The following is a 24,249-nucleotide window of genomic DNA, read 5'->3' on the forward strand; positions in this document are numbered from 1 at the left end:
AAAGGGACATGTGACATGAAAAACTTGAGTCCATGGAACTGAACTAAAGAGAACTGATTGTGACAAGAGAATGATTTCAGGAATTCATTTTCTGATTACTTTAACTGATCTTCCACATACTACCAAACAGACGGATCCATTTGAAGAGAGCGCCTGTCTTGAACTGTTTAAAATATCTGTTTATTGGCCATGTCAATTAATTTTAAAGTCATTCAAAACATTTTTTTCAACAGTATGACAGCATATAATCATAGAAACAAACAAAAACAGCAAAGAAACGCCACCATGTATCAGTGGCTGCAGAAACTATGCATTGTAACAGTTGTGACAGATATAATGTTCTGCACCCTCAGTGCATGCCTCATGTGACCAGAGCTGGCAAAAGAGACACTGCACCCACACTTCCCTCGGCAAGGAAGAGTTGCATGTTTCCCCGCACACAAGACATTCCTCATCCTTGTCCTGGAAAACCGTGTTTGCAGTGTTTTTGATAGTAAGGAGCCTTTTCTTTGGAGCAGGCGGCTTCTTCTGGATGCTCTTCTGTTGCTCCTCCTCCAGAGCTGCCCTCACTGGAGAATCTGTGAGGATCGCTGTTGACCTGCAACATTCAAAGTAAAAAAAATAGCTGTCAACATCTGTATAAATTTACAGGCAGTTATTGCTCATCCTCTGTCCACATGGTAGCAGCATGTATTAAGAAATAACGTCTCGGTTACAAAGGTAACCCTCGTTCCCTGAAGGAGGGAACGGAGACGTACGTCGGACAGACCGGCGAATAGGAATCTCGCTAGAGAGGCCAATCTACTTTGAGTGTAACTACAACGAGCCAATGCACATTGGCATGCAATCATATGCATCAGCTGCTTGCCTCGCAGTGCAGGTATATAATAAGCAGCAGGTGCGTTGCATCTTTAGGTTCTCGCTGAGGAGCCAAACCAAGCAGGCGGCAGCATCAGCAGGACAACGACTGTGGGGACGGGACGTACGTCTCCATTCCCTCCTTCAGGGAACGAGGGTTACCTTTGTAACCGAGACGTTCCCACTCAGTCGGTCACGTTCGACGTACGTCGGACAGACCGACAAATGGGAATCCCTACCAAAGCGCCACAGGAGCTGCCCTCTTCCAGCGCTCTGTTGTAAGCCACCTGAACCCCCTTGCCTGAGGACGGTGGGACAGGGCTAACACACAGAGAGGGTCGATCACTGCTGTTCCCAAACCCATTCAGTGAGACTATTGGATAATGCTGGGAAGCGTAACCTTTCATTAGAAAGGAATGCTGCGGAAGCCACATCCTTCCCCGAAGGAGTTATGTGGAGAAGTACATATGGACTAACCTTGTAGGTTGTACATATGGACTAACCTTGTAGGTTGTACAACATATGGAAGAACTGGGGTGACTCCAACTCGATGAGAGATGGGTTCTCCCAGAGGGAAAGACACGGGCTTCGTTGAGGAGCAACCGTGGAACCAGCCATATGGGATCCCCGTAGGGTCACACATATGGAACCCAGCTTAAACCCGGTTCTCAAGGATACAACGGAGTATAGGCCTGGCGCCAGATGCTCCGCCACGTCGGCTGCCGAAGGGGACATCGGAGGACTCGACAGGGTCTGCCTTGTAGGGACTCTCTGGAGAAAAGAAGCGCATGTAGTGCAGCAAGCCGACACTAAGCCCGGGCCTCTCCGTGCCTCTGACCTGAGGCGAGAACATGGGAGGAGACCGGCTCAACACGAAGGCTATAGTATCTAGCGAACATGTTAGGTGTCGCCCAGCCCGCAGCTCTACAAATGTCTGTTAGCGAGGCGCCATGAGCCAGCACCCAGGAGGATGCTACACCTCTCGTGGAGTGAGCATGCAACCTGAGCGGGCAGGGCACGCCCTGAGCTTGGTAAGCCAGGGCGATGGCATCCACTATCCAGTGGGCCATCCTCTGCTTGGAGACAGCCTTTCCCTTCTGCTGGCCTCCGTAACAGACAAAGAGCTGGTCTGAGGTCCTGAAGCTTTGAGTTCTGTCTATGTACAGTCGCAAAGTGCGAACTGGACAGAGCAAAGCCAGGGCTGGGTCTGCCTCCTCCGAGGGCAGCGCTTGCAGGCTCACTACCTGTTCCCTGAAGGGAGTGGTAGGAACTTTGGGCACATAGCCAGGCCGGGGTCTCAGTACCACGTGGCTGTCACCCGGCCCAAACTCTAGGCACGATTCGTCAACCGAAAATGACTGCAGGTCCCCTACCCACTTGATGGAGGCCAATGCAACCAGCAGCAAAGTCTTCATAGGATCTTTAAGTCTGCTGATTGCAAGGGCTCAAAGGGAGCAATCTGAAGTGCTCAAAGCACCAGAGCAAGGTCCCAAGAGGGTATGGAGGGGGTCGAGGAGGATTTAACCGTCTTGCCCCCCTAAGGAACCTGATGACCAGGTCGTGCTGACCAACAGTTTTGCCATCTATGTGGTCGTAGTAAGCGGAGATAGCAGCAGTGTGGACTTTGAGGGTGGAGGGGGCAGCATGCTAACCCTTGCTGCAAGAAGGACAGCACGACTCTGATCGAGAATCTTCAGGGGTCTTCTCGGCGAGAAGAACACCACTCGACGAACAGGTTCCACTTCAAGGTGTAAGCACGTCTTGTAGACGGTGCATGTGCCGAAGTGATGGTGTTAAGTACCTCGGGGGGTAAGTCACCTAGAACCTCCGCATCCCGTCCAGGGACCAGACATGGAGTTTCCAGAGGTCTGGACGCGGGTGCCAAAGAGTGCCCCGTCTCTGAGAAAGGTCCTTCCTCAGAGGAATGGGCCAGGGAGGGGCTGTCGTGAGGAGTGAGAGTTCCGGGAACCAGGTCCGGTTGGGCCAATAGGGCACAACTAACAGGACCTGCTCCTCGTCCTCCCTGACTTTGCACAATGTCTGTGCAAGTAGGCTCACATATTATATACAATAATATATATATTTAAATATATTAACAAACGCATATTTGCGAAGGCCCCGGGGCCAGCTGTGTGCCAGTGCATCTGTCCCGAGTGTTCCGCCGGTCAGAGAATAAAACAACTGGCAGTGAGAGGTTTCTGGTGAGGCAAACAGGTCTACCTGAGCCTCTCCGAACTCTCTCCAAATCAGCTGGACCACCTGGGGGTGGAGTCACCACTCTCCCTGGCAGTGCAGCTCGTGAGAGCTCGTCGGTCACACGGTTGAGCACACCGGGGTCATGAATGGCGCCAAGCGACCTCAGATGCTTCCGACTCCACAGGAGGAGATGGCGGGCGAGTTGCGACATGCGACGGGAGTGTAGACCACCTTGACGGTTGATGTACGCAACGGTCGCAGTGTTGTCCGTAAGGACCAGTACATGCTTGCCCCGTAGCGGCTCTTTGAGGCGGCTCAGAGCAAGGCGTACTGCTAGCAACTCGAGGCAGTTGATATGCCACTGCAGATGGGGTCCCGTCCAAACCCCTAAAATTGCAAGCCTGTTGTACGTGGCACCCCAGCCGGTGGTCGAGGCATCCATGTAAACCACAGCATGCCGGGACACCTGTTTTAGGGGCACTCCTGCCCGAAGAAACAAGGGGTCCGACCATGGGCTGAAGGCTTGGCGACACTCCTGAGTGATTGCCACCCGGAACGTGCCGCATTGCCACGCCCATCTCGGGACTCGGCCGTGAAGCCAGTGTTGTAGCGGTCTCATATGAAGCAGACCGAGCGGTGTTACAGCCGCTGCAGCCGCCATATGTCCCCGGAGCCTCTGAAAGAATTTCAGTGGGACCGCTGTCCTGCCGTTGAACGTATGAACAGGCAATTCAACACCGACTGAGCACGTTCCTCTGTGAGGCGTGCTATCTGTTCGACCGAATCCAACTCCATACCGAGAAAAGAGATTCTCTGCACCGGGGCGAGTTTGCTCTTTTCCCAGTTGACCTGAAGACCCATCTGGCTGAGGTGTCTGAGCACCAAATCCCTGTGTTTGCACAACTGATCCCGAGACTGTGCTAGAATGAGCCAGTCGTCGAGATAGTTGAGGATGCGAACACCCTGTTCTCTCATGGGAACAAGGGCTCCCTCCACGACTTTCGTGAAGACGCGGGGAGACAGGGCCAGCCTGAAGGGTAGGACTCTGTACTGATATGCTCGTCCTTCGAACGCAACATGCAGGAATACCCCGTGTCGGGGAAGAAACGAGACATGAAAGTACGCGTCCTTCAGGTCGAACGCTGCCAACCAATCCTGGGGACGGATGCACTCGAAAATGCATTTCTGCGTGAGCATTTTGAACGGTAGCTTGTGAAGGCTCCGATTCAAAACTCGCAGGTCCAGGATAGGTCGTAACCCACTTGGGTACAATGAAGTAGGGACTGTAGAACCCTGACCTTATATCGGCTGGAGGGACCGGCTCTATCGTGTCCTTCGCCAGTAGAACTTGGGGGGGACGCCGGGCAAACTGAATTGCATAGCCGAGCCTGATGGTCCGAATGAGCCAGCGAGACGGGCTGGGGAATGCTAACCAGGCTCTCAGAGACCGTACCAGCGGGATCAGAGGGACCACCAGCGTACCCGCAGTGGGGCAGCGAGGTGGAACACTGCGAGGCGGCCCGAAGCGGCGTCACAGTGTGCTGTGCAACACTTACCTGGTTCCACGGTTGGGCAGGGGGCGCAGGAGAGGCTTCGGCTGCCTTCTCAAACTGCACGGTGCTGTCCTCTGGCGAAGGAAGAGGGGGATGAGAGTGGTGAGGTTTTTCTCCTCCCACTGCTCTCCATGCCCTCTTCAGACCTGGAGATGGAGGAACTGCTTTTTTTTTTAATTTGGGTACCGCTGACTGTTGGACCAGCGGCAGAACAGAAACAAAGCCAACAAAAGGACTTACCACCCGGCCCTCCTCCGGGGGGGAAAAGAACAGCCCCACCCATCTCTGGGTCACCTGTCTCAGGGGTGATTTTCTCACCAACCACTTACACAGCAGCAGAGACAGGAGGTGTCATCTCCCCGCAACGGACACAGTAGAGCAGGCTGCGCTGGAGTTTTTTGCAGGGGACGACACCCTTAGTGACGAGTAGACTGAGGGGCGGCCCAAGAGGAACTCAATGGTTTGTCATGAATGAATGAAATGCTAGGTTCCTCTATGAGAAGGACCAGCAATCCAATCCAGAAACTGCACAGCTTGCAATGCACTAGAGAGGGAGGGGCCCTAGGGGGTTGGTTCCCCGAAGGAACCCCTCAACCTCATGTCACCCAAGCCATATCAGCAAAGTAGACCTCTTCTGGTGCACCAGAGAGGGCGCTACAATGGGGATTAGGCAAGGGAACGGCGCATCTAGGATTACTTGTTAAAATGAGGCTCAGATCATCTTAAAAAAAATGCAGCTTTACTTCGAGACATGGTCACTGATTTCAGAATGTCTTTTTACACTGCAGAAGATCTGATAACACATTTTTTGTTTTTCAGACAAATGTTCGGACCTCTTTTCCCCTCACAAAACACCTGCCCAAAGCAGTGAGGATGGGGACTCGGATGTAGATGGTGAGTTGAATAGTGTTTTACATCAAGGCAAATAATCCTTTTTAGAAAACCTGCCTTTAGTTATAGGACCCTAATAAATTAGCCATTCACTATTGAAGGATGTGTTAAATTAATGTGAATAAACTCTGCCATTGTTAAAGACTGTTAGTCAGATTTTCCTGTCAGCCTTTCAGTACACATGAACGTTGAAGATCCAACAATACCAGAGGATTCACACAGTAACAGGTACAAATGCTTTTCTGTTGCAGATCAGGGTCGGAGAGCAAGCCAGGCCAACAGGCCCTCACCGAAGAGAAAGAAAAGTGGAAAACAGACAACCATATCGAAGGGTATGTTCGTTTAAAGTGTTTGCTGCGCTCTGTTACTGTCTACCAGAGCCAAATATATGCATGACTGAGCACAAAACAGTGAACAATTGTTGATCCTTAAAGAACACTCCAATTTTTTTTTTCCATCTCTCCTGAAGTTAAACATTTGTAAACATGTCTTATCGTTTTCAAATCCATTCAGCCGATCTTCGGATCTGAAGGTACCACTGTTAGCATAGCTTAGCATAGATCATTGAATCGGATTAGACCAGTAGCATCTCACTCAAAAATGAGTTTCTATATTTTTCCTATTTAAAACTTGATTCTTCTGTACTTAAATTGTGTACTAAGGGTGCTTTCACACCTGCCTCATTTAGTTCGGTTGAATCGTACCAGAGTTCGTTTGCCCCTTTGGTGCGGTTCGTTTGGGCAGGTGGGAAAGCAGCAATCGCACTCGGGTGCGCACCAAAAGCGGACCAAACAAGCGTACCGAGACCTGCTTGAAGAGGTGGTCTCGGTACGCTTTCAAACGAACTCTGGAGCGGTTCGCTTGAGATGTGAAAGCAATCGACCCAGTTAACGGACCAACGAACCAAATTATATCATTTTCATAACGGAAAATATGATATAAAAATCAGTAATGTCTGATTCTGTGAGTGAGCACATTATTTACATTATCTGAAAGCCAACGATCGCCTCTGGTGTGTAATTACACTTCTCCGTGCGAGAATGCTGTCCCGACGAAGTCTCAATTCCCGCTCTGCTTTATTATAAAATTCAAATAGTCTCTCTCGACAGACACACGGACAACAGGTCGCCTACTAGACAGCGCTGGGAAATCCAGAGATGGAGAGAGAGAAAGAGCGCGGGTTTGAATTTGCCGCAGCAAATATGAATTAACTGCGGGAGAGAGCTGCATTTATAAAGTGTTAGTGTGTGTCTCGACAGTCACAAATAAAGCCACAATAAACTCATGGAGCGAACTTGTCAATCATTATTTTGATGGATGACGCAGAGAAAATTCTGACCAATAAGAGGACAGTTTTACTCCCATGTGACTTATTTTAACGCATTTTGGTACGCTTTGAAATTTTGCCATGTGAAAGCGAACCGAACCAAGAAAAAAAAGCAACATTGTAACAAATTTAGTCCCTGTTTCGGAACAAAACAAGCGATCCATAGGTGTGAAAACACCCTAAGACCACCTGAAAATCAGAAGTTGGGATTTTTTAGGCCAATATGACTAGGCGCAATTTTCTCACTCCAGCTTAACAATCAAGGAATTCTGTAGCCGTAACCATGGGAGCGGCAGTGATATTAAACAATCCTAACCCTAACCATGGAAGTTAACTAGCCAGGGACTGTTTTCAGGCATTGCATAATATCATTAAATACAGAAGAATCAAGTTTTAAATAGGAAAAATATAGAAACTCATTTTTGAGTGAGATGCTACTGGTCTAATCCGATTCAATGATCTATGCTAAGCTATGTTAACAGTGATACCCCCAGATTGAGATCAGCTGAATGGATTTGTTTCACAAATGTTTAACTCCAGGAGAGATGGAAAATGAGCCTATGTTAAAAAAGTGTTCATTTAAAGGGTTAGTTCACCAAAAAAAAAGTAACCCATAAGACTTTCGTTTAACTTCAGAACACAAATGACCATCTTTCTGATGAAACCCAAGAGCTTTCTGACATTTTAATGTCCCTCTAAAACCCACTGTCACCCTCACATGGAAGGCACCTGTTGAAGTGCTCAAGAAAATGCTCTATTAACCTAATCTTTAAACATCTCTTGAGAAGAGGAATTCATTTTTGCAGCATCTTTGATAATTAAATTAGATATTTTTCTAATTATATGGAGAAAGTTAAAAAAAGAGGGGGATACTTGCTGTCATTACTCAGCAACAGAGCTGCAATTAACAGAGCTGCAATTAGTTATTTTGATATTTGATAAAACTAATGATATATGGGACAATTATTTGACTATTCAGTAAGGGACTAATAATACTATTCTCATGATTCGCTACAGTATACAACACTGAACTCATGATTCACAATGCAGTTCTTGATTCTTTAAAGACTAAGTCTGTTTTTTTTTTTTTTACTTTGAGAATTGAATAACTTTTTGACCATATCAAGCAGCCCCACATTAGTGTTCTTTCTGTGACTGAGCAAAGGCTGTTTGAGAAACCTACATTTTAGTGTCTGTTTTTAAGCTCACATAATCTATATGGTATTTTTTGTCATATGTAGAAACATCCAGGATAATCCTGAAAAGACCGTGGCGAGAAGAAGAGAGAAGGGCGGTAAAATAAACAATTGGGAAAGTTCATGGCGGAGCGCAGGGTTCCAGGAAAACTGGACTGCATGAAGTGCCTAGAAGAGGAAGAGGCACTGAAGGACAGAACTTGGAAAGATGTGAAATATTTTGTTCATAATACAATTGTAACTCTCAAAAGAAAGTCTGCTGCAAGAAAAATTATGTTTTAAAGTCTAATAAATACATTGATTAATTAAACATGTTTACATAGACTGTTTATGAAACTCAAAATAAAATGCATTAATTGTCAGGTCACCTTTTATTTCTCTAGCACTTTATACAATATAGATTTTTTTAAAGCAGCTTTAACATGAAAACAGGAAAAAAATGATCAAATAATGAGGCAAGTCCTTATTCAGCTGAAGTAAAGTTCAGTTAAATAAGGACTTTGAGCTGTCCACACTAAAACAAAAATATGGCCAAAAAAGCAAACTTAAGTTAAAGTTGAAATAATTAAGTAAGAAATGTCCTCACTCCGCTGGTAAAATGCTGGTTCTTTCCTTGTGTTTTTTCAAGAAGCTGAGCTAAAAACTTGAATCATGGACACACCTAGTGTTGAAACATAGTATAGATGTACCAGTAATTGTAGCAGAAATGGTGGTCCTCGCTTTGCAGGTTAATTGACTCGGTACTCACTTTGATAGATGTACAGGAATGTGTGTGAGTGAGTGATGCTGCTGGATTAGCCTTTAAAGTAAATCCTGGTGTGGAGTACAAATTGTTTGGGGTATAGGTCGGTAAATGTTCAATTACCCCTTTCCCATGCAGACCGTTTGTTAGTGGGAGGCCCTTTTTTGTTTAATAACTATTTTCTCCTGTTTCTTCTGTTAGCAGGGAGGTAAAAACGTCTGAAAAATGAATTTGCCAAATCTATGAAATCTCTTCCTATAAAACTATATAATATTTTAGAAATAAAAACAGTACAAATTAATTTATGTTTAGTTTTTATTTGTATTTAGCCTTCATACAAACATAAGACTCTCTCACTTTAGTATTATTAATATCTTTAACATTAAACTATAACGTAGGCTGATTTTATTATTCTTAAAGGGTCATGAAACCCCAAAACAGATGTAAACAGATATGTATAGGCTGCACATCATTGAAAACACTAAAAGGTACTCAATGTTATTTATAAGTGAAAAATAGTTATTCTCGACATATATTCATGACATAAAGCTCATTCAATCCAATCACTGCACTGTAGTATGCAAAAGATTATAATTGCAGTATTATGCATGAGGAAGCATCACTTCTCTCGCCTCGGTCAGTTGTCATTCAGAGACATATTGCTGGTGTTCGTTTCCTCAGTGCTACAACACAATGTGTTTTCCTGCGACCAGAGCAGAGGTTTGTGTGCATGTGGATTGTTTTGCTGTAATTTACCAGCACAAATGGAAAATATGTTCACGTGAGATCGCATTACAGCAGAGAATTCAAATGTCACAAAAGTGCTGCTCATTCACCTCTGCCTGCTCTAGCTACGTTCAAACACGCGAGCCGTAGGCCATTTCTCTCAGCAAAGCAGCACGTTTTGTTTGTATTTTGCTCGCGATGCGGTCAGAACTGGAGTTTGAATATGAACACATGAAAAATACGTTTGTTATTTTGATATACACGCGGAGCGCATATGATCGGTTTCAGCGCGGAGCTCCGCGATGAGTTTAATAACAAACTCCAGAACTGTTATCAGCAATTTCCTCAGAGTTTGACTGTTTTGCTATTACTGGGGACTTTAACATCCACATAGAAAGTGCAGAATCCAATATGGCAAAAGAAATCATAACTGTTTTGAATACTTTTGATCTGACTCAGCATGTACATGGACCTACACACAATCGTTGACACACTCTAGATTTAATTATCAGTAAGGGTCTAAACATTTCATCCATTGTCATTAAGGATGTAGCGCTATCTGATCATTTCTGTATTTTCTTTGAAATATTGATCTGTCCGACTGTTGAAGCTAGATCTGTCTCGGTCAAAAAGCGATGCTTAAATGAGAATACTAGTGCACTGTTTATGAAGGCTATATCTTTAACACCAAGCATATCTGCAGACTCTGTTGATTTTCTCCTTGATTCTTTTAACTCAAAAGTACAGAATGTTATTGATAACATTGCTCCTGTGAAAGTCAGGAAGAAAAGTGGCAGACAAAAAGCACCATGGAGAAACTCAACAGCAGTGCAAAATATGAAAAGACAATGCAGAAAAGCTGAGCGCATGTGGCGAAAGACAAAACTTGAAATCCATTATAACATCTATAAAGATATTCTTCATGCTTTCAATGTGGAATTAGGCAAAGCTAGACAGACCTTCTTCTCAAATATTATAAACAGAAACTTAAACAACACCCGCACTCTTTTTGCTACAGTAGAGAGACTAACAAACCCCCCAAGTCAGATTCCCAGTGAAATGCTCTCAGACAGCAAATGCTGTGAGTTTGCTTCCTTCTTCTCTGAGAAAATTAATAATATCAGAAAGGAGATCAGCACATCCTTGAGCTGCACTGGGGAAAAACAGATCAGATCACAACCTCAGAAAGTAGCTATTATGTCTGTTTTCGAAGCAATTGATGGTAAAATTTTGGAAGAAACAGTACAGCACCTTAAAACATCAACCTGCACCCTTGACACACTTCCCACATCTTTTTTCAAAAGAGTGATAAACTGTTTAGAAGCAGATCTCCTAGAAGTGGTAAATGCCTCACTTCTCTCTGGGACTTTTCCAAAATCCCTGAAAACTGCAGTTGTTAAGCCCCTCCTGAAAAAGAGCAATCTGGATAACACCATATTGAGCAACTACAGGCCAATCTCAAATCTTCCTTTCATAGGCAAGATCATTGAAAAAGTTTTCAATCAGCTGAACAAGTTCTTAAGCCTGAATGGATACTTTGATAACTTTCAATCTGGTTTCCGACCACATCACAGCACAGAAACAGCACTCATAAAGATAATAAATGATATTCGCCTAAACACAGATACTGGTAAATTATCAGTGCTGGTTCTACTTGACCTCAGTGCTGCATTTGACACTGTCGATCACAACATTCTTCTTGACAGGCTCGAAAACTGGGTTGGGCTTTCTGGGATGGTCCTTAAATGGTTCAGGTCATACTTAGAAGGGAGAGGTTATTATGTGAGTATCTGTGACCATATGTCTGAGTGGACATCCATGACATGCGGAGTCCCTCAAGGTTCAATTCTTGCACCCCTCCTGTTCAACCTATATATGCTGCCACTGAGCCAAATAATGAGAAAAAAACAAATTGCATATCACAGCTATGCAGATGACACCCAGATTTACCTAGCCCTATCACCCAACGACTACAGCCCCATTGACTCCCTGTGTCAATGCATTGATGAAAATAAAAATTGGATGTGCCTAAACTTCCTTCAGTTAAACAAAGACAAAACTGAAGTCATTGTGTTTGGAAACAAAGATGAAGTTCTCAAAGTGAACATGTACCTTCACTCTAGGGGTCAAACAACTAAAAATCAAGTCAGGAATCTTGGTGTGATTATGGAGTCAGACCTGAGTTTCAGTAGCCATGTAAAGACAATAACTAAATCAGCATATTATCATCTCAGAAATATTGCAAGAATTAGATGCTTTGTCTCCAGTCAAGACTTAGAGAAACTTGTTCATGCTTTCATCACCAGCCGGGTGGATTATTGTAATGGGCTCCTCACTGGTCTTCCCAAAAAGACCATAAGACAGCTGCAGCTCGTACAGAACGCTGCTGCCAGGATTCTGAGCAGAACCCGAAAACATGAACACATCACACCAGTCCTCAGGTCCTTGCACTGGCTTCCAGTTGCATTTAGAATTGATTTTAAAGTACTGTTACTTGTTTATAAATCACTCAATGGTCTAGGACCTCAATACATTGCAGATATGCTCATAGAATATAAACCTAACAGATCACTCAGATCATCAGAATCAAGTCATTTAGAAATACCAAGGGTTCACTCAAAGCAGGGAGAGTCTGCTTTTAGCTGTTACGCCAGCCGCAGCTGGAACCAGCTTCCAGAAGATCAGGTGTGCTCCAACAGTACCCACATTCAAATCCAGACTCAAAACTTTTTATCTATGCATTTGCTGATTGAGCACTGTGCTATGTCCGAACTGTCTGCACTTTATCTTATACGTATTATCTTTTTATTCTTTAAATTCTTTTCCTGTTTTTATTACCTTTTTAATGTATTTTTTAATATATTTTATGTATCATCATGATTCTGACTTTTAATGCATTTTAAATCCAAATAGCAAATTTATCTGTTTTTACTGTTATTTCTATTCCTTATGTTCTATTTTTATTCTTCTTCTTTATGTAAAGCACTTTGAATTACCATTGTGTATGAAATGTGCTATAAAAATAAACTTGCCTTGCCTAACACTAGCCACGTGGCAAAGTTTAAAGTTTTTATTTCACATTCTCCTACACACCAAACATTAACCAGCACGGTGTAGTTATGCACACATATTTCATCAAGTCGTGGAAGCTTGTTCTGTCGCATTTGCATCAGGTGTACTCATTTTGTAAAACTTGTCGCGTTCGTGTTTGATCTTAGCGTACTGAGAACTGTCTGGTGACTGCATGTCTCTGTGGTGTACGTCATCACGCAAATAGCCAATCGCGTTCTGCTCTTTCTAACGGCTGCGCCTCAAGTCAATGAATGCTGTAATGTATATATCGAAATACCGGAAATGTGTTTAAAAATCATATCACCATTATCAAAAAAAAAATTATCGCGATATATATTGATATTGAATTATTGTCCAGCCCTAACTTATTCACAGTTGTTTTATTACAAAACTAACAAACACATACACATTTTTTTTCCTTTTATTTGTTAAATGGACTTTGACCTTTAGAAATTAAGGATTTTCTGTTTGTGATCAAGTTCATTCTTCACATTTATTTTTTTCAGAACGTGTTAGACTGTTTGACTGAGCAATCTATGTAAGATCACCTACACTTTCTGTCTTTAATGCAAGGTCATCAGCAGATTGCTCCATAGCTGAGGCATCCTCCTGGAGGCGTGCTCTCTTTTTCTTCAGCTCATCAATCTCATCAGAGAGAGTTTTCCTTTTCATGTTTAGTTTTTCTGCTCCTTTAAGTCTTTTCTGTTCCTCGAGATGAAAGTTGTATCATTGTCTTGACAAGGATGCAGACTGAAGGCCTTATTTACCACAAAGTTATCAATTCCCCCTACTAACCTCAAATGACCCACACTTTCCCTCATGTTTTCAACCTTGATTTGTTTATTGACTGAAAAACCTCACTCCACGATTGCATTTCCATGTGAGAGCTTTAGGAGGAGTGCCACAACATTCCACAGTGTTTCACACACCTTTTCTTTTGCCTTTTTATAGAATAGGGTATCTACCTGACCTGTGACCTGGATTGAAGTCAGTGAAATCTGCCCTTCTCTTCAGCAGTCTTATTGATAAACTTCCTGTACTGTTTGAGAATATCATCACACTCATTTTCATCTACTCGTTTGGTCTCAGTGAGCAGTTTGAGGATGTTTTTCAACTTGTTGATGCATGATGAACCTTTATTGCTTGCCATCCTCCCTGGATCTAGGCAATCCATGCTGCACACAAGTGGAGATTTTTCTTGTTATTTCCCTTCAAGTGTCAGTAAGCACTTTCTGCAATCCATCCTGAACTCCAACACTCACTTCTCACTGATCTTCTGTGATGACACCAGTTCCTTCAGCATTTTGTCTGCAGAAAACCCTCACATGAATTTTAGTTGCATGAATGAGATTGTTTTTGTCTGTGACATCTATTGACATCAGTTTTAATACTGTGTTTGCATTAGCAATCATATCAGGCTTGATAATTGACCTGATAACATTAGAAAGATCAGCAGCCAGAAAAGGAATCATAGGCCAGTCTGTCTGATATAGATTCAAGAAAGGTGCAGCCTTTGCAGGCAACAGTGAGTCTCTGCAACTTTCTTTAACAGTAGTATAGGATTTAGTTCCAGGGTTAGGGATTTGCCTGCCTCTACTGCATCCACATTTCTTCAAGTTCGTCAATATATTGATCATTCCTTCTGTAACTGGGACATTCTCTACCCATCTTGTTTTACAGAATTTGAGTGGCATAAGAGGAGATGTTTGTCCGACAGCTTTAGCATAATAGGCATTACTTAAGAACTGGTCTACATTTCAGTTTGAGGCATCTGCACCCTTTTCAGATACTCCATGTAAAATATGTAGGCCAAAGCTACCTACAATTAGTAACACAGTATTGACATCTTGTCCAAGTTCAGTTTAATATGGTATAGAATACATTTTGACAAATGGAAACTAAAAAATGCAAAAATCCCTGATATTCCATGACTTGGACAAAACTGACTTTAAATGTCTGGAATAGAAATTGTAAAATTCCAGGATATTCCAGAAATTCCACGACCCGTGGGAACCCTGTATGAACTAATATTTTAATTTATATATTATGTTGCTCACGCAAGCTGTCGATAATTTATTTATTCATTTGCCAAATGACAGTAATTTTCTTTAAATTTGATTTAGGAGATGAGGCAGATAAGGTATCTGTACTTTTATCCAAGTATGGTTTTCAGGTACTCTTTACACCTCTGCTCTTTCCAGAGTGACGACTTCTAAAAGAGTTCTCTTTTGAGTGAATCCCCATGTGCTCCTTAAGGTTACCTTTATATATGAAACTCTTTCCACACTGATCACACACGAATGGCTTCTCTCCAGTGTGAATTTTCATGTGGTTATAAAGTGACGATTTATGTGTGAAACTCTTTCCACACTGATCACATGTATATGGCTTCTCTCCAGTGTGAATTTTCATGTGTTTATATAGTGACAATTTATGTGTGAAACTCTTTCCACACTGAACACATGTAAAAGGCTTCTCTCCAGTGTGAATATTCATGTGTTCCCTAAGGATTTGTTGCCGTGAAAAGCCATTCCCACACATAGTACAGGTGTAAGGCTTTTCTCCAGTGTGAGTTCTCATGTGGTTTTCAAGGTTTCCTTTTCCACTGAAACTCTTTCCACACTGTTGGCAGGCGAATGGGCTCTCTCTAGTATGAATTCTCATGTGGCCTGTAAGGCTTCCATTATAACGGAAACTCTTTCCACACTCTTGACAGGTGTAAGGCTCTTCTCCAGTGTGAATTCTCATGTGGACTGTAAGGTTTCCTTTCCTACTGAAACTCTTTTCACATTGTTGGCAGGTGTGAGGCTTTTCTCCCGTGTGAATTTTCATGTGGATTTCAAGTTTTTCTTTTTGAGCGAAACTCTTTCCACACTCTTGACAGGTATGACGCTTTTCTCCAGTGTGAATTCTCATGTGGACTGTAAGGTTTCCTTTCCTACTGAAACTCTTTTCACATTGTTGGCAGGTGTAAGGCTTTTCTCCAGTGTGAGATCTCATGTGGACTATTAGGTTTGCTTTTTCACTGAAACTCTGTCCACACTGTTCACAGGCGAATGGACACTCTCCAGTGTGAATTCTCATGTGGACTTTAAGGTGTCCTTTTTGAATGAAACTCTTTCCACACAGTTTGCAGGTGTAAGGTTTTTCTGCAGTGTGAATTCTCATGTGGACTTGAAGGTGTCCTTTTCGACTGAAACTCTTTCCACATTGCCGGCAAGAAAAAGGTTTCTCTCCAGTGTGAATTCTCATGTGGACTTGAAGGTTACTATGCTGATCAAATCTCTTTCCACAATGTTGGCAGGTGAAATATCTTTTAGTTTCTGTCTTTTGAACTCTTTTTCGTGAGGAAGTCTTTTTAGCCAGCGTCGACCTTTCCCCAGTCATGAAATCATGTTTATCATAATGTTCTTTCTCTTCTTCCCTTTCATTAGGTTCATGGCTAGCCTCTCTGAGTGCCGTTAGGTCTAGGACAAAAATAGACAAAACAATTTAGACATTAAAAGCATCAAAAACAACAACATTTATAATCTATACTAGGGGTGTCCAAACCTGGAGAGCTACCATCCTGCAGATTTCAGGTCCAACTCCAATCAAACACACCTGGATCAGGATTTTCAGGGTTCCTTGATAATTACAGCAGGTGTGTTGGAGCAGGGTTGGGACTGAAGTCTGCAGGACGGTAACTCTCCAGGAGCGGGGTTGGACACCCCTGATCTATACCCTACCCTATAGATCAGGGATGGGCAGCTTTGGACCTGGAGGACCTGCAGAATTAAGTTTTATCTCTAATTAAATACACATGCCTGTAATTTTCAAGCAGTCCTCAAGAATACAAGTTAAATTTTGCAGGTGTATTTGATAAAGGATGGAGCTAAACTCTCCAGGACCAGAGCTGACCATCAGTACACCAGTGGTTTTCAAACCTGGTCCAAAGGGACCCACCACTGCACATTTTGTATGTCTCCTGTATTTTTCACATCTGGTGAAGATCATCATCTTGTTAGAGGAGAGCTGACATTGATAGAGAAATTTGCAGACTACTATTCCTGTTCACCAATAAGGCGAGCACCAGACCTGTTATAAACCTAAATACACTTGAATGAATTAACTTAACTGAAAAGTGAACTAATCTATTAGTAAAAGAAGATATTTGTCACTGTAATGATGTCAGACATAGCACACACAAAAGTAGTAGCTGTTCTGTACTGCGGCACGGTTAGCAATCTCACTACAGCCGTACCGAGCCTAATCTCTTCAAGTGGGCCAGGGCATGGTACGGAGCAATCACACTAGCCAAACAAACTAGACTTTGAGGGTCAAAAGTGCTCACATGTTTTCGATTGCCTAGTGCAAGTACACCCTTAATTTCGATTTCAAGACACATTGAGAATAATTTAGGACAACACTTTCCCGCCATTGACAGAATTTTCCTGGTATACGGTAGGGGTGCTTTTACTTATCTGAATCAGTACAAAACCTCCAGATCAAAACACATAAGAAGCAGGAGCAGGAAGCGATTAAAGCTTTGATCAAGTACATGCATCAAGTACATGCAAACTAACGCAATAATCTGTGTTATTTTTCTTGACATATTGCATGTTCAGCTATTCATACAACAAAATCTTCTAGGGTCATTAAAGTTTTGTAATAATAATAAAAAATGCTGGTGATGGCAAAATAATAACAATTAAAGAATTAATGCTTATGAGATGTGCTTTCCTCACCACAAAACTTACATTTTACAGTTATACCGTTACTTGTAAATGTCCAATACTAGCAGAATCTGTCTAGTACTTTACATAACTCTCTAAGCTTAATCTGCTATGGAGCCAACCTGTAGTCAGTTTTTTTTTTATAAAAAAACTAATAAAGGACTATTTTAAAGGCTTGAATATGTGCCACACTTATTGCTGCCAGCTGGCGGCATCATGACCATCATGGATATCATGGATACAACCTCAGCATGATCTAAATCAGGGGTTTTCAGTAGGGATGCACTAATACCAGTATCAGTATCGGGCCTGATACCAAGCTCATATACTTGTACACGTACTCGTAAAAATACCCTCAATACCAAAGACTGATGCCAGGTTCACACCGCAAGCGGCAGCAGAGCGGAAGCAGCGCGTTAGCGTGAACTGCAGCTGCAGAGACGCGCGAGTATTCTCACTGGAAGCGTTTGTACAGCGTCACAGCAGCGGCTCGAAGCTACATATAAAGTGAGCATTTCTTTACAAAGACAGCTATAAATTTGTTTTTATAATTGGTCATTGTTAAACTTGATAGTCTTGAAAGTTTGTTAACATGCAAGGTGTACAACACTCACATATAAACGTAAAATATATAAAAAAATAAATAAATAAAAGCCTCGTGTCATCCACTGCTGCACACGAATGAGTTAAGCTTTGTGTTTTACATCATCTGACGCATGAACATGTTTACAAGACTGCAAACACAGCGAAAAAGCCAGCAAACTCGGGTTTGATTTGGGTATGCAAGAGCCTAAATTGCTGTCTGTGTAATAACTAAATAATTATAGTATATAAATAATATTTTCTGGCTAGTTTAGTTTAGTTTTCTATAATATACCATACTTTAACCCAAACTGAATAACTAAAAACAAGTTTAAATTAGTAAAGCTTCTATAAATATTTAATATTAATTTTCTCTCCTGACATACTTCAATTCTTGTTAAAACACACTAGATATGCTTATTCTGTGCATTTTGAGCACTTTGTGTGAAATCTTGTTTATTTTGTCCATCAAAGGTGTACTTTCACTTTAATTGAGCGTTAGCAGCGCAGCAAAAATAAACCCAGCGCCAAAACGATCGCGGCACTGCTGCTTCTGCTCTGCTCCTGCTCCGTGCTGCCGCGCAGCCTCTGCGTGCGATGTGAACGCTCTCATCTGTTAACATGGGCGCCGAAAAAATACACACTGCTCTGCTGCCGCTTGCGGTGTGAACCCGGCCTGATACCTAACGTGACGTAACTGACAGAATTTTCCATGCACAGAGAGACTGACGGCAGCAGCAGAAACAATGTCAGCCTTAGAGGTGTGGAAATACTTCAGAAAGAATGATGATGGAAGGGGGCGTAGAGAGCAGCACATGGAGTAGGACGCGTTCTCACTTAGCTCCGTCACACTTGTTGAAATTAATCATTTAAAACATTGTTGCTCTTACTAAATTTGATCACTCAACATAATTAACATGTTGATGATAAATAAATCTTAAAAGATTGTCAAAAAGGCTCGTCATCGTCAGCCGACATGATGGAAGGCACTCTTTAAGTTTATCAAAAAAGAATGTGTCTCTGAAGTCCAAGGTAACAGATTTAGAGGCCAGATATCATTGACAAATTATCAAGATAGCTAGTTTTTCTGACAACATCAAGAAAGGCAACCCCACACAATTTTGTCTCTGGCGTATTGCCTTCACTATCGGGAGAAGCTCATTTTCCATGTGACAAAGGTTGACAGAGCTCACCGCAGTGGCCGCATCGTGAACAACGGACCGCGAGTTATGATTGCCAGGATACATCATGATACTGTTAAGACAGATACTGCGGCTTGCCCGTAACCAAATCCTGCTCTCTTTTGATGGGAGTCATATCAGTATCTTTCCGGACTTTCCAGCAGAGGTATCTTCCCAACGCAAACTGCTTGATGGTCCACGGGAGAAACTAAGGGCTAAAGGAATAAAATATGGTCTGTAGTACCCTGTACATCATGGTAGGACTTAATTCCTAGCTGCTGGTGGCCTGCATAATCCAGATATTTTATATATTATATTTTATATACCATGGGTACGGAAAGTATTCAGACCCCCTTAAATTTTTTACCCTTTGTTATATTGCAGCCATTTGCTAAAATCATTTAAGTTCATTTTTTTCCTCAATGTACACACAGCACCCCATACTGACAGAAAAACACAGAATTGTTGACATTTTTGCAGATTCATTAAAAAGAAAAACTGAAATATCACATGGTCCTAAGTATTCAGACCCTTTGCTGTGACACTCATATATTTAACTCAGGTGCTGTCCATTTCTTCTGATCATCCTTGAGATGGTTCTACACCTTCATTTGAGTCCAGCTGTAAATATGTTTTAAGTATGTAAGTATGATTATACTGACTGGACTTGATTAGGAAAGCCACACACCTGTCTATATAAGACCTTACAGCTCACAGTGCATGTCAGAGCAAATGAGAATCATGTGGTCAAAGGAACTGCCTGAAAGACTCAGAGACAGAATTGTGGCAAGGCACAGATCTGGCCAAGGTTACAAAAAAAAAGTTCTGCTGCACTTAAGGTTCCTAATGCTGCGTTCACACCGAACTCGTCTGGGGCGTCTGACTTACATGTTAAGTTAATGCAAACGCGCGTCTAGAGGTCCTGCGGCGCGAATCAAGCGTCTAGCGCGGCGCGAATCGGCCGTTGACGCGCGAATGGCGCGGCGCGAATTGAGCGTTCACGCGGCTGACGCGCGAATTGAGCGTCTAACGCCCAAACGCCCGAGTTGAAAAATCTGAACTTTGGCGTAAATTCGCGGCGCGTTAACCAATCAGGGACTCTGCTTTGGTAGTAACGTGTTTATGATGTGATCAGTGATGCCGGAGACCAGAACAAAGATGTCGCTGTGTGTAACGTTAGCCACCCTGAGTTCTGTGATGTGTCATTATATTTTTATCGAGACAGGAATAAAAAGGACCTTGCCTGGAAGAGAATAAGCGAAGAAATCGGACAATCTGGTTAGTTGTAAAACTTTTTGCATGATTTTAGCCGTTGATACTAGCCCACCTTCTAGCTAGCAAAAGTCGGCCGGCATAACCGAGTTAAATTGCCGCTACAGGTTTCCAACTGACGAGATTATGTGTTTATTCAGAGGATCTGTGCAGAAAGAGATTAAAGCCCCTCCCATGACGCGAATTCGCGTCTGAACACACTTTGTTTAGACGCGCGAATGAGCGAATTTTACGCGCGTCTGACTTCAAAATGTTCAAGCTTCCAACTAGACGCATCTGGCGCGAATTTGACGCCCCAGACGCATTCGGTGTGAACGCAGCATAAGAGCACAGTGGCCTCCATAATCCTTAAATGGAAGACGTTTGGGATGACCAGAACCCTTCTTAGAGCTGGCCGTCCGGCCAAACTGAGCTATCGGGGGAGAAGAGCCTTGGTGAGAGAGGTAAAGAAGAACCCAAAGATCACTGTGGCTGAGCTCCAGAGATGCAGTCAGGAGATGGGAGAAAGTTGTAGAAAGTCAAGCATCACTGCAGCCCTCCACCAGTCGGGGCTTTATGGCAGAGTGGCCCGACGGAAGCCTCTCCTCAGTGCAAGACACATGAAAGCCTGCATGGAGTTTGCAAAAAAACACCTGAAGGACTCCAAGATGGTGAGAAATAAGATTCTCTGGTCTGATGAGACCAAGATTGAACTTTCTGGCCTTAATTCTAAGCGGTATGTGTGGAGAAAACCAGGCACTGCTCATCACCTGTCCAATACAGTCCCAATAGTGAAGCATGGTGGTGGCAGCGTCATGCTGTGGGGGTGTTTTTCAGCTGCAGGGACAGGACGACTGGTTGCAATCGAGGGAAAGATGAATGTGGCCAAGTTCAGGGATATCCTGGACGAAAACCTTCTCCAGAGTGCTCAGGACCTCAGACTGGGCCGAAGGTTTACCTCCAACAAGACAATGACCGTAAGCACACAGCTAGAATAACGAAGGAGTGGCTTCACAACAACTCCGTGACTGTTGTTGAATGGCCCAGCCAGAGCCCTGACTTAAACCCAATTGAGCATCTCTGGAGAGACCTAAAAATGGCTGTCAACGTTTACCATCCAACCTAACAGAACCGGAGAGGATCTGCAAGGAGGAATGGCAGAGGATCCCCAAATCCGGGTGTGAAAAACTTGTTGCATCTTTCCCAAAAAGACTCATGGCTGTATTAGATCAAAAGGGTGCTTCTACTAAATACTGAGCAAAGGGTCTGAATACTCATGTGATATTTCAGTTTTTCTTTTTTTAATAAATGTGCAAAAATGTCAACAAATTTTTGTTTTTCTGTCAATATGGGGTGCTGTGTGTACATTAATGAGGGGGAAAAAAATTAACAAATGATTTTAGCAAATGGCTGCAATATAACAAAGAGTGAAAAATTTAAGGGGGTCTGAAAACTTTCTGTACCCACTATAATATATATATATATATATATATATATATATATATATATATATATATATATATATATATATATATATATATATAAATATAAATAAATTGAAAAATTAATTTATGAGTGATTACAATGTATCTACGTCACCTTAAAATAATTAAATTAAATTAACCAATTAAATTGCTGTTTGTGTTTGACCATTAGGTGGCACTGTCACCTAACTGATGTGGTCAGTGTGGCATAATAATGACACAGAGTTTGGTGTCAATATGCAAAACCATTGCAGAGTTATGGCTTTAGATAATTTTTGGTAATTTTGCAGTGACGTTTTTTTGTTTCTCAAGGTACAATGGTACTGTAGAAAAAGGAAATTTCATGTTTTGTTCAATTATAGCACCCTCAAAGTGCCACAGTCTCACCACTCACTGTGAGCCCAAACATATCTCATTTAAAATATAAAATATCTCATTTAGGAGTTACAGACAAATTTATATTTATGAGCACATAACAATGACCCATGTCCGACTTTGTATTTTTTTGGCACTTGCAATCAAAATTTTGGTTTTTGGCTTGCAATATTAATGGGTTAGTAATGAAAATTCTGTCATCTACCCACCATTATGTTTTTCCAAACCTGTACAAGTTCTTCTGTTGAACACAAATGTTGGAAATCGGACAGCTGACGGTTTTCATTGACCTCCAGTACTTTTCTTCTACTGAGGAAGTCAATGTTTGGTCAAGATTCTTCAAAATATCTTCTTTTGTGTTCAGCAGAAGTAAGAAACTCATACGGGTTTGGGACGACAACAGAATTTTCGTTTTTGGGTCAACCTTCCATTTAATGTTTATTCACACAAATCCAGTGCTGCTAATTTAATTTGTTAGTTTAATAAAGACCTTTTGAATTTATTTCAGTTTGTATCAGAACTTTTACAGAATATTAACAAAAACATGTAAATGACAACCATGATAATTTTGTCACAACATGTAATTTTCACACCATTTCATCTGCCAGCGCTTGATTGATTTCTACCCTACACCTGAACCACAAATGAAAAGGTAAATATTTTCACTGGTTTCATCAAATATTAGCAGTTCACTGACTTCTCTCTGTTCAAAATGTTATACACACTTGCCCTGCCGACTCACACATTAAATGGTTCTTTATAAAAGATTTTTTTTGCCTGATTTAATGTTCAATTACTGCTGTTTAATGTTCAGATGTTAAAATGTTAAGTAAAGCACTTTTAAGCATTAAGATGCTCAAAGATTTTTTTTTGTTCATTGTTCTCTATTCAGAAGTAGATGTTGGGTTTAATGTTGCACAAAATATTCTCTATTTCTGTAGAGCTGGACATTTTAGGATCAATAAAACGATGAGAATAAAACCAACCTGTTTGTTCCTCAATATCTTCAGTCTTCATGTCTTCACTCTCATCTTTAATAATTATCTTTATGTCTTCACTCTCCTCTTTAATAAACGCCATCTTTAAGAAGAGAATAACAGAGTTAATTGTCTTCAATGACCGGTTAAAAACACTCAAAACTAACGCTGCAAATTAATAAACTTTATATTTAGATATTTATGATCTACATTTGGTATTTTAATGAATTATATATTATATTTAAATGATTACTCTTTGATGAAATCATGTTTAGTTAGTTTGTTAGTGTTTGTTGTTCTCGTTCATGTTCACTGTTTGAGCAGCACGTGTCGTGATTCAGTGAATCATTTCTCAAAGTGTTTGATTCAATTGAATCGGAGTTGAAAAGTTCAGTTTCTCCATCATTACTCGACAGAGACTGAACTCGAGTTCATGATAAACTGATTTATGAATTATAGAGAGAAATGAAACGCAGGTTTACTGTTTCTCATCAGTGGATATGAGTTTTACTCACACAAATATCCTTCATTACAGTTAGATAAATAAATACATTAAATAGTAAATTAACTCATTTCACATCGCTTTTTAAAAAACAAATATATAATAAATTGAACTGTTCCTATCGATTAAAACAGCTTAAATTCTTAAAACAAACCTTTATTCAGCAGAATCACAGCAGATGCAGGAGCGCGGCGCAGTCTTATGACGTCATGTCGTCACTCCAAAATAAAAGTCCTATTCAGACGCTGCATTGTCTACAATCACAGAAGTGCATAGAAATGTTTTACCAGATAATCTTTGTATTAAAATAAAAAGGGACAAATAAGATACAAACAAACATGTTAAAAAGGTTGTACGAGTTCATTCATGTGTCAATCTAAATTGAAACTCAATTTTCTTTTTAAATTGTACATTAAGTATACATATAGAAAAAATGCAATAAAATAGGGTGCATACGGACATCACAAAAGATTATAATAATTAAAGCTGCTGTCCGCAGTTTTTCCTCTTTGTCGCCATCTCTGTTTGAAACATGCGATTGCAGTCATATGCGGAACAGTTATCTGTACGTGCGTTGTGCGTCGGCACAGCTCGTCAGCGCGGATGAATCTAATGTTTGCT

At 41.8% G+C, this 24,249-nt stretch overlaps 1 protein-coding gene across 1 annotated transcript in view; it reads right to left on the reverse strand.

Annotated features, from left to right (window-relative positions):
- Positions 1-23,229, reverse strand: part of LOC137006407 (gastrula zinc finger protein XlCGF57.1-like) — a 42,425-nt gene extending 19,196 nt beyond the window's left edge. The window contains exons 1-3 of the mRNA XM_067367145.1: positions 23,136-23,229; positions 15,394-16,028; positions 14,823-15,309 (exon numbers count right to left, since the gene is read on the reverse strand). Of these exons, the coding sequence (XP_067223246.1) occupies positions 14,823-15,309; positions 15,394-16,028; positions 23,136-23,229 (1,216 nt within the window). The remainder of the gene's footprint in view (positions 1-14,822; positions 15,310-15,393; positions 16,029-23,135) is intronic.
- Between the last annotated feature and the right edge of the window lie 1,020 nt (positions 23,230-24,249).

Source organism: Chanodichthys erythropterus, chromosome 3, assembly GCF_024489055.1.
Source record: "Chanodichthys erythropterus isolate Z2021 chromosome 3, ASM2448905v1, whole genome shotgun sequence".
Classification (NCBI taxonomy): Eukaryota; Metazoa; Chordata; class Actinopteri; order Cypriniformes; family Xenocyprididae; genus Chanodichthys; species Chanodichthys erythropterus.